General features: G+C 39.4%; 1 protein-coding gene across 7 annotated transcripts in view; it reads left to right on the forward strand.

Moving 5' to 3' along the window:
• Nucleotides 1-14652, forward strand: part of nckap5l (NCK-associated protein 5-like) — a 657886-nt gene that overhangs the window by 257314 nt on the left and 385920 nt on the right. For all 7 annotated transcript variants that reach the window (XM_043694066.1, XM_043694059.1, XM_043694057.1 and 4 more), the window contains one exon: nucleotides 7965-8098. In XM_043694066.1, coding sequence (XP_043550001.1) covers nucleotides 7965-8098 — 134 coding nt within the window. The remainder of the gene's footprint in view (nucleotides 1-7964; nucleotides 8099-14652) is intronic.

Genomic DNA, 14652 nt, shown 5'->3' on the forward strand with positions numbered 1-14652 from the left:
CCAGACTACTCAGACCCCTTGGTATCATGGTAGCCCACAAACATACCTACACACTAAAACAGCAACTAATGAACTTGAAAGACCCTATACAGACAACAAGCAAAACCAATGTCATTTACAAAATAATGTGCAAGGACCATAACAAACACTACATTGGACAAACAGACAGAAACCTAGCCACCAGGATACATGAACTAGCCACAAAAAGACATGACTATCTCTCACGAGTATCCTTACATATGGATGAGGATGGACACCAATTCGACTGGGACAACACATCCATCCTATGACAAGCCAAACTAAGACACGCACAAGAACTCCTAAAAGTATGGCATTCCAACCAGAACTCTATCAACAAACACATCGAGTTAGACCCCATCTACCACTCCCTGAGAAAAGGAACAGGAACTGACTTCACCACAGGAAATGACATCACCAATCCAAAGAAACCCAAACACATAAATAGAAAGCTGGAATTTTCAGCAATGTTTCGCTTGAGGCCCACTAAAGATGTTACCTAGTAAGGTAATGAAACGTCTGGAAATGAACCTGCAAGCTCAGCGAGCAAACCTACATCCAAAACCTCAACCTGAGCTACAAATCTTCTCAAAACTCACTAACTTTGCATCAGTGTTTACTGTGGAAAAAGACATAGAAGATATAGACTGTATGGAAATAGATGGTGACATCTTGAAAAATATCCATATTAGAGAGGAGGAAGTGCTGGTTGTCTTGAAACACATAAAAGTGGATACATCCCCAGGACCTGATCAGGTGTACCCTAGAACTCTGGGAAGCTAGGAAAGTGATGGCTGGGCCCCTTGCTCAGATATTTGTATCATCGATAGTCACAGGTGAGTTGCCAGAACACTGGAAGTCGGCTAATGTGGTGCCACTATTTAAGGAAGGTGGTAAGGATAAGCCAGGGAACTATAGACAGGTGAGCTTAACATTGGTTTTGGGCAAGTTGTTGGAAGGATTCCTGAGGGACATGATGTACATGTATTTGGAAAGGCAAGAACCGATTTGGGATAGTCAACATGACTTTGTGCATGGAAAATCATGTCTTGCGAACTTGATTGAATTTTTTTGAAGTAACAGAGGATTGTTGAGGGCAGAGCGGAAGATGTGATCTATGTGGACTTCAGTAAGGCATTCAACAAAATTCCTCATGGGAGACTGCTTAGCAAGGTTAGATTTCATGGAATACTGGGAGAACTAGCCATTTGGATACAGAATGGTGCGAAGATCGAAGACAGAGGTGGTGGGGAAAGGGTTGTTTCTCAGACTGGAGGCCTATGACCAGTGGAGTGCCACAAGGATTGGTGCTGGGTCCACTACTTTTCATCATTTTATATACATGATTTGGATGCGAGCATAAGAGGTATAGTTAGTAAGCTTGCAGATGACACCAAAATTGGAGGTGTAGTGGACAGCGAAAAAGGTTATCTCAGATTACAATGGGATCTTAATCAGATAGGCCAATGAGCTGAGGAGTGGTAGATGGAGTTTAATTTAGATAAATGCATTTTGGGAAAGCAAATCTTAGCAGGACTTATACACTTAATGGTGAGGTCCTAGGGAGTCTTGCTGAACAAAGAGACCTTGGAGTGCAGGTTCGCAACTCCTTGAAAATTGAGTCACGGGTAGATAGGATAGTGAAGGCGGCGTTTGGTATGCTTTCATTTATTGGTCAGAGTATTGAGTATAGGAGTTGGGAGGTCATGTTGCAGCTGTACACGACTTTGTTTAGGCCACTGTTGGAATATTGCATGCAGTTCTGGTCTCCTTCCTCTTGGACGGATGTTGTGAAACTTGAAAGGGTTCAGAAAAGATTTACAAGGATGGTGCCAGGGTTGGACGATTGGAGCTATAGGAAGAGGTTGAATAGGCTGGGGCTATTTTCCCTGGAGCATTGGAGGCTGAGGGGTGACCCTATATAAGTTTATAAAATCATGAGGGGCATGGATAGGATAAATAGACAAGGTCTTTACCCTGGGGTGGGGTGTCCAGAATGAGAGGGCTTAAGGTGAGAGAGGCAACATGTAAAAGAGACCTAAGGGCAACTTTTTAATGCAGAGGGTGGAATGAGCTTTCAGAGGTAGTGGTGGAGGCTTGTACAATTGCAACATTTAAAAGGCTCTGGATGGGTATACGAATAGGAACATACGAATGATATGGGCTGGGTGCTGTCAGGTGGGACTAAATTGGGTTGGGATATCTGGTCAGCATGGATGAGTTGGACCAAAGGGTCTGTTTTTCGGTGCTGTACATCTCTATGACTCAATTACTTGAGTCGGGATGGGCCTTGATCCATCCTATCTGTGGATGATGGGGAACATGGATGGGCTCAGTGCTTTAACTACCCCTGTCCTTGCCTCCAACTTAGCTGACCCTCCCTTTCCTGTGTACCTCACCCAACCCTGTTTAGATGCTGGGTAGCACTAATAAAGAAAGAGTGGAAAAATAAGTCAAATCCTTTCTTTGAGTTTCTAAACATGTAATTGATATTTGAGCAACACATATTGTTCAGCCAGGCACAAAACATCTTTCACCACATATTGATAAGTCACTGGAAAGGAAAATTTTATTATGTTGTGTGGAAAACAATTCTTTGCATAACAATTAATATGTTCTTTAAATTGTTGTGGTTCTGTTCGCCGAGCTGGGAATTTGTGTTGCAGACGTTTCGTCCCCTGTCAAGGTGACATCCTCAGTGCTTGGGAGCCTCCTGTAAAGCGCTTCTGTGACGTTTCCTCTGGCACTTATAGTGGTTTGTCTCTGCCGCTTCCGGTTGTCAGTTCCAGCTGTCCGTTGCAGTGGTCGATATATTGGGTCCAGGTCGATGTGCTTATTGATTGAATTTGTGGATGAGTGCCATGCCTCTAGGAGTTCCCTGGCTGTTCTCTGTTTGGCTTGTCCTATGGTAATAGTGTTGTCCCAGTCGAACTCATATTGCTTATCATCTGCGTGTGTGGCTACTATGGATAGCTGGTTGTGTCATTTCGTGGCTAGTTGGTGTTTATGGATGCGGATCGTTAGCTGTCTTCCTGTTTGTCCTATGTAGTGTTTTGTGCAGTCCTTGCATGGGAGTTTGTACACTACATTGGTTTTGCTCATGCTGGGTATCGGGTCCTTTGTTCTGGTGAGTTGTTGTCTGAGAGTGGCTGTTGGTTTGTGTGCTGTTATGAGTCCTAGTGGTCGTAGTAGTCTGGCTGTCAGTTCGGAAATGTTCTTGATGTATGGTAGTGTGGCTAGTCCTTTGGGTTGCGGCATGTCCTCGTTCTGTTGTCTTTCCCTTAGGCATCTGTTGATGAAATTGCGCGGGTATCCGTTTTTGGCTACATAGGACATAGGACACACTACATAGGACAAACAGGAAGACAGCTAACGATCCACATCCATGAACACCAACTAGCCACGAAACGATACGACTAGTAGCCACACACGCAGATGACAAGCAACATGAGTTCGACTGGGACAACACTATTATCATAGGACAAGCCAAACAGAGAACAACCAGGGAATTCCTAGAGGCATGGCACTCATTCACAGATTCAATCAGTAAACACATCGACCTGGACCCAAAATACCGACCACTACAACGGACAGCTGGAACTGACAACCGGAAACGGCAGAGGCAAACACTAAGGATGTCACCTAGACAGGGGACGAAACGTCTGCAACACAAATTCCCAACTCGGTGAACAGAACCACAACAACGAGCACCCAAGCTAGAATTCCTAGAGGCATGGCACTCATCCACAGATTCAATCAGTAAACACATCGACTTGGACCCAAAATACCGACCACTACAACGGACAGCTGGAACTGACAACCGGAAGCGGCAGAGGCAAACACTAAGGATGTCACCTAGACAGGGGATGAAACGTCTGCAACACAAATTCCCAGCTCGGCGAACAGAACCACAACAATGAGCACCCAAGCTACAAATCTTCTCTCAAACTTTTAATGTTCTTTAAGTACTTGATGTGTGAAGGTCATCTTGGAAGTAAAGCAGCAAGTGTTTAAATTAATATCTTCTCCAAATCACTATTGATTATTTAAGTGATCTATCGAGAAGGTTTTCATCTGTGATATGTTCAACATGTCAAATGTTATACAGACTACAGAAAACAAGCATTCTTATGAAATCAAATGCAGTCTCAGCAAGGAACTTCAACCCTAACAGCAAAATCTTCATTCATTTTGAAGCTTGTACTCAGCTTAATAATGAATAAATAAAAATTTAGCCAGTAACAATAATTACTTGAATACCTGAGATTTTCTGCAGTCTAGATTTAAACTGTATTGGATTATTTTAAAGCTATTATTGCTTTACAGTGTGTGATAAATAATTAAGGTATTCTTTTCCAGTCCCAAACACCAATTCAATACAAGTATTACCAATCTCGAATTTGTATTGAGCCAGTTGTTTGACTGGAAATGGATGTAGAGAGTTAGTACTTTATATGCAAAGGAAGAAAACAAATGCTGCCCAGTTTCAAATGTGATTTTGGGCATTTCTAATCCGTACCGATAATAGATATCACGTAGGTGGTTGGTCACTGCGCCAAGACATTTTCTGATTCACTTTTCATTTTTGTTCAGCTACTCAACTGCAGGTTTCAATGAGCACTGTCCTGTGACTTTCTAGTTTTGAAGGTTAGAAATCAATTGGCTTCTATTGTTTTTACTGATTATCAGCTCCCCAAATTTAGACTACTAATTCACACTCATTTAATTCTTAACAGTCATCATCTGTCCACCTCATTCCATGAGGTTTCAAGCATTCTTCAGATCATATTAACTTATAACTTTTGTATGGTATATAGGCAAATGTGGAGAACTGATCCTGCATTAGTGGAGGAAGAAGATTTGAGCAAGAAGAGTTATGTTCATCCTAGCGCTGCAAATGTTTTTTTTAAATTAGGGTTTAGGATAATTTAACTAACTTGCACCAGTTCCTTTTAAGGTTGCTAGCTTGGTGCAACAGTATAATCAATAGATATGTCCTTAATAATTGCAATGGTCAAAGTGATGGGTCGAAAGGGGTGGAGCGGAAGGTCCAGTAACCAGCACAGGACTATGTTGTGGCTATAATTGTTGGATCCCCCATTTGATGGCCTGCGTGACAATTATTCAAGTTGCCCAACTGATTGTCCTCTTCCGTCCACTGGTGTTTAGGTGAGAAGGTTGTAAGTTATCTCTCACATATTCATGAGAAGTGTTGGAAGAAGGTAACTGACTTGGATAACATTATATCTCTGATCAGCCTTTGACAGTTGTACAATTATGTTGTCACCTAATAAATAACCATGATAGTAAACTGGTTGAATTGGTAAGAACATGACAACGTCTTAATCTCATGTAGGAATGGATTACTTAAATGGTTATTTGTGATTAACACATAATTATGGATTTTGTGAACCTGTCCAGAATAATGTTTGTTTTTATTGTTGTGTAGATCCTGCCTTAGAGCCATTGGGAAAAGAAATAATTAGCCTATCCAAATTGTTCTGCTTCAAAAAAAAAGAATGTTGAAGTAATTAAGCAGGATTTTATGCATCTGTTTGAGTAGATAATTCACTTCATATGAAGGAGAATACAATATGCTGAGGGTTAGATATGGATGATAACATTTGAAACGTTGTGAAGGCTAAATGTTGACTGCAAGACACAAAGAAAATTTATAATGCTATTAATGCAGCTTCTAAAGTTATATTCAGTTGTAAAATTGACAAAGACTCTGGAGTAATTTACCTGCTTGCATTGCTGACCAGGGAATTGGAAAATCTGAAGCATTCAGAAGGAAGAGATACTTCAGAAAAAAAAAGTTTAATACTTACCTGAATTTTTATTTGACCCACATTATCATGTACATTCTGATGTTTTATGCTGTAACTGGAACTGTGTTCATTTACATTGTTTTTATAGTTCTAATTCAAACTTTTCTCCTCAACTCCTATTTTGGAGTCTGACATCAGTCCTACTCTATTCTCACAGATTCCTATATGAGGGCCTGAATCACTTGATCTGCAGATATTTCCCTTGTGGACATCAATGTAGTAGTTTAAACCTGCCATAGGAGGCATTTTTCTTGAGGGTAAATCCTTGCGGTAGTGAATGGAAATTAATAGAGAATTATACCCTAGAGATGGGCATCTCCAGTCAGTATTACAGTTTAATATTGACTAAGACATTCCATGCTGAAAAAGAACAAGATTGCATGAAAAAGCAGCAGGGGATTAGAAAATAAATAACATTCTTGGATCAAAAAGTAAAATTTAGAGTGTGGTCAGTAATGCTATGATCAGACCCCAATGAAGTTCTCCAATTTGTTACAGTTCAAAATGCCTTAAATTGTGAAGTTCCTGGGTGTGGAGACATGAACTGTTTCCTGAAACCTTTCTCTCACACCTCTTTAAGGTTATGTTTTAAAAGGAGCCAATTAAACCAGACTTTGTCGAATCAACAAAAAGAATGAGCTTATTAATCATTAAATGTGAGAAGAATTTATAATCTTCCTGCATTTGGGGTGAGAATGAGTCCTCTTGTTGCCCTATATTTTTTTTTAAACTGATTCCCAGCTCTGAATGAGAGAGGGTCTTTACCTGCAACTCATAATTCAGGAATAGCTCTTCCACTGTGACCTTCACAGCATGCCAATTCTTGGTAACTGATTAGAATAGCCACTAATGGTGGAGTGATTAATACCATTTGGGCTGGTACACAGAAGAGCATTCAGTTCCCCAGTGTACTCCAGTAAAGTTGAAATGCATTTTTTAACGCCAGTCTCAAAACATTTGCCTGCAGTTTGGGACATAATATGTTAGGGTGGCTAGCTGTCAAACAGGGGTCATCAGTCCTCATTATATTTATAGTCATGAGATCATAGCCTCATCTCTTTTGACTTGCTTCTTCTTCCATTTGAAGAGCCATTGTTTGAATTTCTTATTTTATCCATAGGTGTGAGATTTCATGGGGTTCTTAATCTCTCTCTCTCAACCAGACAACCAATTAGTTTACATTGGTAGCCATTTTTGGCCATACCAACCCTCTTTCAAAAGCACATCTTGGAATAACAAGTTAAAAATGTCCACTTTACTCTGGTCATGACAGTGTTGATTTAGAATTGTCTTGTTGGTAAGAAATGTTAATTTTTTTAATCTCTCCGGTGCTTTATCTGTCTTCAAATGAGAAGAAAAAGGGTTGCTTAATTTTGTACAGATTGTATTCCCTTTGCTGCTAGTTACAACCTTGTATTATATTGATCAATTTTCCTATAATCTCATCTTGATTTAAAGTAGACATGAAGAGGAATTTCTTCTGAGGGTTGTTAATGTTTGGAATTCTCTTCCTGATTGAGTACTAGATACCACATTATTGATTGCATTCAAGGCCAAATTAGACAGATTTTAGATTAAGCGATATGGGTAAGCATGAAAGAAAGCTAAGCTCACAATCAATGCATTGGTCTTAGTGAGTGCCGGAGCAGGTTTGAGAGACCAAATACCCTATTGCTGCTTTCAATTGTTATCTTCTTGTATTCTTATAATTGTTGCCCAGTAACATGCTCTGTATCCTTTGTGGTAAGGAAGAAGTTTAAACTTTCACCACAGATTAATGCCTAATACTGGTTACGATTGATTCAAACCAAATACCTTTATTTGCAAACAATGAGCTGTGTGAGGATTTCTTCTTACCCTATATTACACTTTTGCTGTTTCTTACATCCATGAAGAACATCCCATTAACAGCACAGCACCTTTTGTGTGAATTCCTTCTAGAATTCTATTCAAGTCATACTAATAAAAGATATATATTAATTCTTTTATTTTTAAAATTGTAAAATCAATAATATCACTATAAATGTTCAGAGACAATCCTTTGGTTTTCTACATTTGTTTGTTAATTTTGGAACTTGCTTTTGACTAATTCCATGAAATTTCTGCTTTTTCCAGTGTGAAAAGCTGATGGATGAATTGGAGGAAGAACGATGTTTAAGGCTTGAGACTGAAAAGCGATTACATGAAGTTATCCTGGAGTCTGAAATTAGTACATCTCAGATGCAAGCTTTGCAGGAGCAATTTGCCAGGTAAGGGCAACCTGACATTGTTGCATTATAAAACCACTAAATAGTGAGGTGATCCACACTTTTTTTCCACAGCAATTTGTCAGAAGCCTGCATTTTAGCTGCTCTTATAAGTTCAAACATCGCATTTTTGTTTAAGAAATGAAAGTCGAAAGAGATCTAATAACTAGCAAAAACCAACATCTGATAACATTGCGTGAATTAAATTGATTTATTTCTGTTGACTTTAACCAGGACCACATTAGGGTGGATTTGATTCTGGGGTTGATTTGATTATACATCTATATACATTGGGTTCGTTTTAAAGACCACTTCCAATCTTATATCTCCACCTTGAAATTAACTTCATTAAATTCTTACTATTTTCTGCAAAATATTCTTGATTGCTTTAAAATTGGACCTTCTGGCCCAGAATGGGCACACCATGCTGTACCTCATAACCATACTCCCCACATGAGAAGCTAAAGGAGATAACTGTTTAGAGATTACCAACTCAAATTGAACTAATTTGAATGTTGACAGTTTGAATATATACAAAACAGCAATTGTGTATCCAATGAGATTTTAATGTGTTTGAAGACTTTGTTTGAAAATAATCAGTGGATTAATTTATTTGCACTTTTAATTTCTGATTCCATCAATGATGTGCTGAGTAGTTTAGATGTCTGCTCGATCCAATTCAATGGCATTATAATACTGAATCTTGATATTACACAGGAATTTGTGTTGGATAAGTTGAGCATTTGGTCTCATTGTCTGAGAAAGCTTGGGGCTACTCCCAAATTCTACCACAGGATTCTCTTCCCCTGCAAAATGTAAGCAGTCTTGGCGAGTGGTCCGAGGTGGTGTTTTCCACCTAAGGCTAGAAAGCATCTTCTAAAGATCTCGTAAGCCTTTACTGTAATTGTCTCTCAATTCACTTAGCTCAGTGGGATGGTACTGCTGCTTTAAGCTACAGTATCTGCTACTGGAAAGCACCCTCAGGCTTTTTAGAATTCGCATCCATCATGAATCTGTAGGGGGCTGACAAATAAGAGACCTGTCGTCCTTATTGAATTATGCTATCAATTTTCATTGTACATTCCTCTTGTTTTGAATTGCATGATTTCAAACACTGAATTATTCAGAATACATTGAATAGGAATATATATGGGCTTGGTGCATACCTGTGGGGGTGGGTGAAAGTTAGGTTGTGTTCCATCACCCCCAGTTGATTTGTTGATGTGAGCTGCAGTCTTTCTGAATTTCATGTTTGTAGCGAGAATTTCCATCGATGGTACAAAGAACGAGCAATTAACATTTGCTAGAAGGGAAATTGAATAATTTATTCAGCAATCTAATAACAAAAAAATACATTTTACTACATATTGAATTTAGCAGTTTAATCACATAGGTCTATCTGATGTATCTGTGCTTGTATATTTCCCACTATTAGGGGTTGGAGTCATTTCATGAAGATGGAGAACAGTGAATCACTAGGATAGCACTTATATTGGTTTTCCATTACATTTTTCAGAATTCTGTTGTTTCATACATAAATTACTATAAATTATATGAAAACTTTTGACAACACTAATTTGGCTAAGTAGCTATTTCCACAAAATACCCTTACTGGGAATTCAACTAATTCTGTTGATACATTATTTTGAAATTGACATGCTGGAATTAAGACCAGCATTTTTTTTTACCTAATTTTAATGAATGTTTTGCACAATTACAAGTTTAGTCCATTCTTTTGTAATCACTATGGAAATGAAGCAGTTTACATGTAGTGCTTTAAACTCTTGCTTGCTGTACTCAGACCTGTCTTTGTTTTTAAATTCCCATCTGACCGGATTGTCTGCAGTTCTCTGCATTCTAGTGCTTTCTCAAATTAGGGAATACTGTAATTTTTAAAGTCTTATTTGAGCAATGTCTGTTTGATTATATTCGCAAAGTAAAGGGAAAGGAGCATCAGTAAAATAGTGGAGTAACATCCACACACAAATGCCAGACAATCCAGTAAGAGGCAATCCAACTAGCAACCCTTTAAATTCAATGGTGTTACTATCACTGAATTCTCCACTATCAGCATCCTGGGGGTTACCATTAACCAGAAACTCAACTAGACTCGCCACGTTAACACAGTGGCTCTAAGAGCAAGTAGGAGGATGGGAATACTGCGGTGAGTAACACATCCTGACTCCTAAAGTCTGTCCACCATCTTCATGGCACAAGTCAGGAGTGTGATGGAATACTCTGCACTTGCCTGGATTTGTGCAGCTCCAACAACACTCAAGAAGCTTGACAGCATCCAAGACAAATCATCCTGCCAGATTGGTGCCACATCTGTTCCCTCCACCACTAATTCTCAGTAGCTTGAGTTTGTACGATATATAAGATGCAGTGCAGAAATTCACCAAAGACCTTTTAGACAGCACCTTCCAAACCCACAACCATTTCCATCTAAAATGACGTGGGCAGCAGATATTTGGGAACACCACCACCTACAAGTTCATCTCCAAGCCACTTGGAAATATATCACTGACTTGGAAATACATCACTGTTACTTCACTGTCTTTGGGTCAAAATCCTGGAACTCCCTCTTTATTGGCAATGTGGGTCAACCCACAGCATGTGAACTGCAGTGGGTCAAGAAGACAGCTCATCACCACCTTCTCAAAAGCACCTAGGAATAGGCAATAAATGCCAGCGATGCCTGCATCCTACAAGTGAATACATAAATAAATGGTAAAAATCCTATCACCTTCATCCCCTCCCCCACTGACCCATTGTACTCTATGCTACTTTCTCCCCACCCCCACCCTCCTCTAGCTTATCTCTCCACGCTTCAGGCTCACTGCCTTTATTCCTGATGAAGGGCTTTTGTCCAAAACGTCGATTTCGCTGCTCCTTGGATGCTGCCTGAACTGCTGTGCTCTTCCAGCACCACTGATCCAGAACATAAATAAATGTACCATTCAAAGAAAGTGCAGGAGTAAAACCCAATGAAAAGTGTCTTTTCATGAACTCATGACTTAAATCAGTGTGGATAGTGTCTTCTCTTTAAGTACCCTTGTCATGCTCTGTCAAGACACTTCATTCAAAGTAAAACATGGACGAAATTCTGATTAGAATTTTCTGGAAGTGCCATCTCTTTTGAAAATGGACACTAAACTGCCAACATGGCAACTGATGGGTCAGGTGAATTTTTGTTTCAGCACCCACTACTTCACTTCATCAGAAGATTCACAACAAAATGACAAGGGTGGGCTGCCCTGTTTATTGACATAGCAAGACAAAAAAACACTTGCGAATTCATACCTTCTGTTTGTGGACATATTCAAATCTCAATACTGATGAACTCCCAGACTCTGTCTTCAAACACAAAATAAAAGGAGCTGTAGAGAAACCAATTCATCATTGGTAAATGTGAATAGTCCTATCAATTCTCTGTTGGATAGCCATGGCTTCTAACTTCAAATCATTATAGGTGGACAATAGGAGTATTGATCATGTGATTGAAATTGACTACACATAATGAATCTTTCTATGCTAGCACCTGCATAGATAGCAGCAGAAAGAGCAGTAACAATTAGTCCTTTCAAAAACGGGACACTACAATATCTTAAAGTCGCCATGCCTCTTCCTTTCCAAGGCTATTACTGTAGAAACTTCTTGTCCAGACAAGAACACTGCAGGTAACTAACTTTGAGACCTACTGAAGTTTCATCTCTTCAAAGGATTCCTGCTGTAATTCTAATATCTGATTCCTATTATTGAAAACACCCAAATTATCCTCCTGGAATGAAATTACTTTCTTCACCATACTATTCCTAAGATCAGTATCCTTGTGGAGGCAGGGTCATTGGGGACATTTAAGAGACTCCTCGACATAGATATGGTCACAGACATTTGAGGGTGCATACATGAGGATCAGTGGTCGGCACAACATCGTGGGCTGAAGGGCCTGTTCTGTGCTGTACTGTTCTATCAGTCAAACATGTCAATTACAAACTCTCCTTTAGTTTATGACTTATAAAAATGCACTTTCCTCTTTAACTCTGTTTTTCTGATGTGTACATGTAAATACCAAGAATGAGCTGTGTTCTTCGACCTTTGCAATGAGTCTGTAAATATGTAATACTCTTTATTTAAACCTACAAGCTGGCAGCAATCACACCACCTTCCCATTTCCGCCTGAGTTAAGTTCTGAGCAGGAGTGTCCAAACTCCAGCTTCCCAACCTCTGCCAAATGAGACTCCAGAGTGGTAAATCAGTGATGTCTGGTGGCTCTTATTGGGTGGGGAAATGCCCTCCACCCAACTGTTTGTTTGGAAGATGAAATGCCAGGCCTTGCTGTGAAGTGTCAGCTTGAATATCTTACCAGCTCAGTAAGCTAGCAAAAGCAGAAGTTACCACCATGGTATTGGGTGACATATTTTGATTTCCAGTTGTCTGCTTTTCCTGCTGGAAGAAAATTGACAATGTTGAAGACCATGGTAAATAATGGTAAGTGACATATTTGAGGATGTGGGCATCTGCAAAGTAGGAGATGGCTGAAGGAGCTGCACAAAATGGCTTCTGTTTGGCTAACTTGGTCTGTACTGAGCCAGGCAAATACTTGTGACTCAGATCAAACATGAAACCACAGACTGATATAGATCCGATAAAATACTCTAAATTATATAACCTTAACCATTAAATGCAGAAGTAACAGTTTAACACTAACCACAGGACAGGACAAATACAATTCTGGGAACAAGAAATTGTGATAGGTTAAGGCACAAGTGCGGACCTCTGGGAATCTGATTGATTGTTATTATGCGATCATGTTCCATTTTTGACTATGAACAATGTACATAAGCCCTATGCAAACTGTAAGTCATTGGATTCTTTTGGTAGTCTAGCAGTACTCATACTTCTGGGCTGATCAGAGTCTACCGACCTGGCTGTATCAAAGAATGAATGATTGCTTGTGTGACTGATAAAGAGTCGTTTACAGGTGTGTTATTGACCGATCCCCCAAACCCAAAGACCAGGACAGTAGTCTGGATTCTCATGTTCACAATGTAAAATATCTTGTATTGCTGAAAAAAGACTGCACTCCTCGGGACTCAAAGGGAAAACCAATAGTTACTTGAGAGAAGAGTGTTGATTCCTTGGCAAGTGGACTGTGATAGAGGTGTGGAGAATGCTCCTGTTAATGCTGATTGGCAGTTAACTGCCAGGCTATGTTTAAATTTTAATTCAGGAAGTTCGATTAGTCAGGGAATAAATGAACCAGTGACTGGCTGTTGCCAATGTTGTTGAATTGAAACTGATGTAGTGCACTTGCATGTTCTTTCTGTCTACAAAGATCAGGATGATGTCTTATAAAAGCCAAGTATTCACGATACTTGAGATCCAAAATAGTAAAGTGTTGGATAAACTCAGCAGATCTGTCCTCATCTGTAGAGAGCGAAAGACTTAACACTTTAAATCTACTTTTAGTTCTGCTTCTGAAGCACTCCCTGTGTATTGATATATGCATATATGTTATTAAATGTATGTGTATTCATAGTTTGCACATTCTTCCATGTCTACATGAGTTTCCTTCAGATGGATTGCTCCAAAGCTAATTGAACCTCCCTTGGAAATTGGATAACCTGATCAATTTAGGAATCAGTATCACCTCTTTTCTCTTTGTAAAAAGTGTCCAACAATGAGGAACTTAAAACTGGTTACTTTTTATAAGGATGTTATAAGATTTGAGCTATATGGAGAGGCTGAATTGGCTGAGGTTATTTTCCCTGGAGGAAAATAGGGGTGACCTTATAGAGCTTTTAAAATTGAGGAGCATAGATAGGGTGTATAGTTAAGGTCTTTTCCCCCGGGTAAGGAAAACTGGAGGGAATAGGTTTAAGATGAGAGGGGGAAGATTTAAAAGGGACCTGAGGGGCAACATTTTCATGCAGAGGGTGGTGCATGTATGGAATGAGCTGCCAGAGGAAGTGGTGGAGGCTGGTACAATTGCAACATTTAAAAGGCATCTGGATGGGTATATGAATAGGAATGATTTAGAGGGATATGGACCAAAATTAGGATGAGATTAATTTGGGATATCTGGTCGGCATGGAGTACTAGGTCCAAAGGGTCTGTTTCCGTGCTGTACAGCTCTCGGAGTCTGTATATGTGTCGTGATAAATCTTGCAGCTTAACAGAATATGTAGACACATTCCATCATGATTATCATAAAGGTTAACATCATTAGAAGACATTATACAATTTCAAAGTCTAGGTACCTTCGTTTCTGAGATGGTGCTGTGTGCCATGACATTGTATACTTTTTCTGTACTTCTAAACTTGAGTATACATGACATTAATGGTTAAATTTTAAAGCCACTGCAACAATCTAAGTCCCTTAGCATGTCAAAGATTGTATAATGCAGAAGATGCTGGATTTTGGCCTTATCCTTTACATATGAAGCTGCATCGTAACACTTTCCATAGTTTACTTTGCAATATGTTGAATGGAGTTTGCTACTTGGCTAAGCAAAGGTGAGGACTGCAGATGCTGGATTAGAGTGGTACTGGAA

This window comes from Chiloscyllium plagiosum, chromosome 7, assembly GCF_004010195.1.
Source record: "Chiloscyllium plagiosum isolate BGI_BamShark_2017 chromosome 7, ASM401019v2, whole genome shotgun sequence".
Taxonomy (NCBI): domain Eukaryota; kingdom Metazoa; phylum Chordata; class Chondrichthyes; order Orectolobiformes; family Hemiscylliidae; genus Chiloscyllium; species Chiloscyllium plagiosum.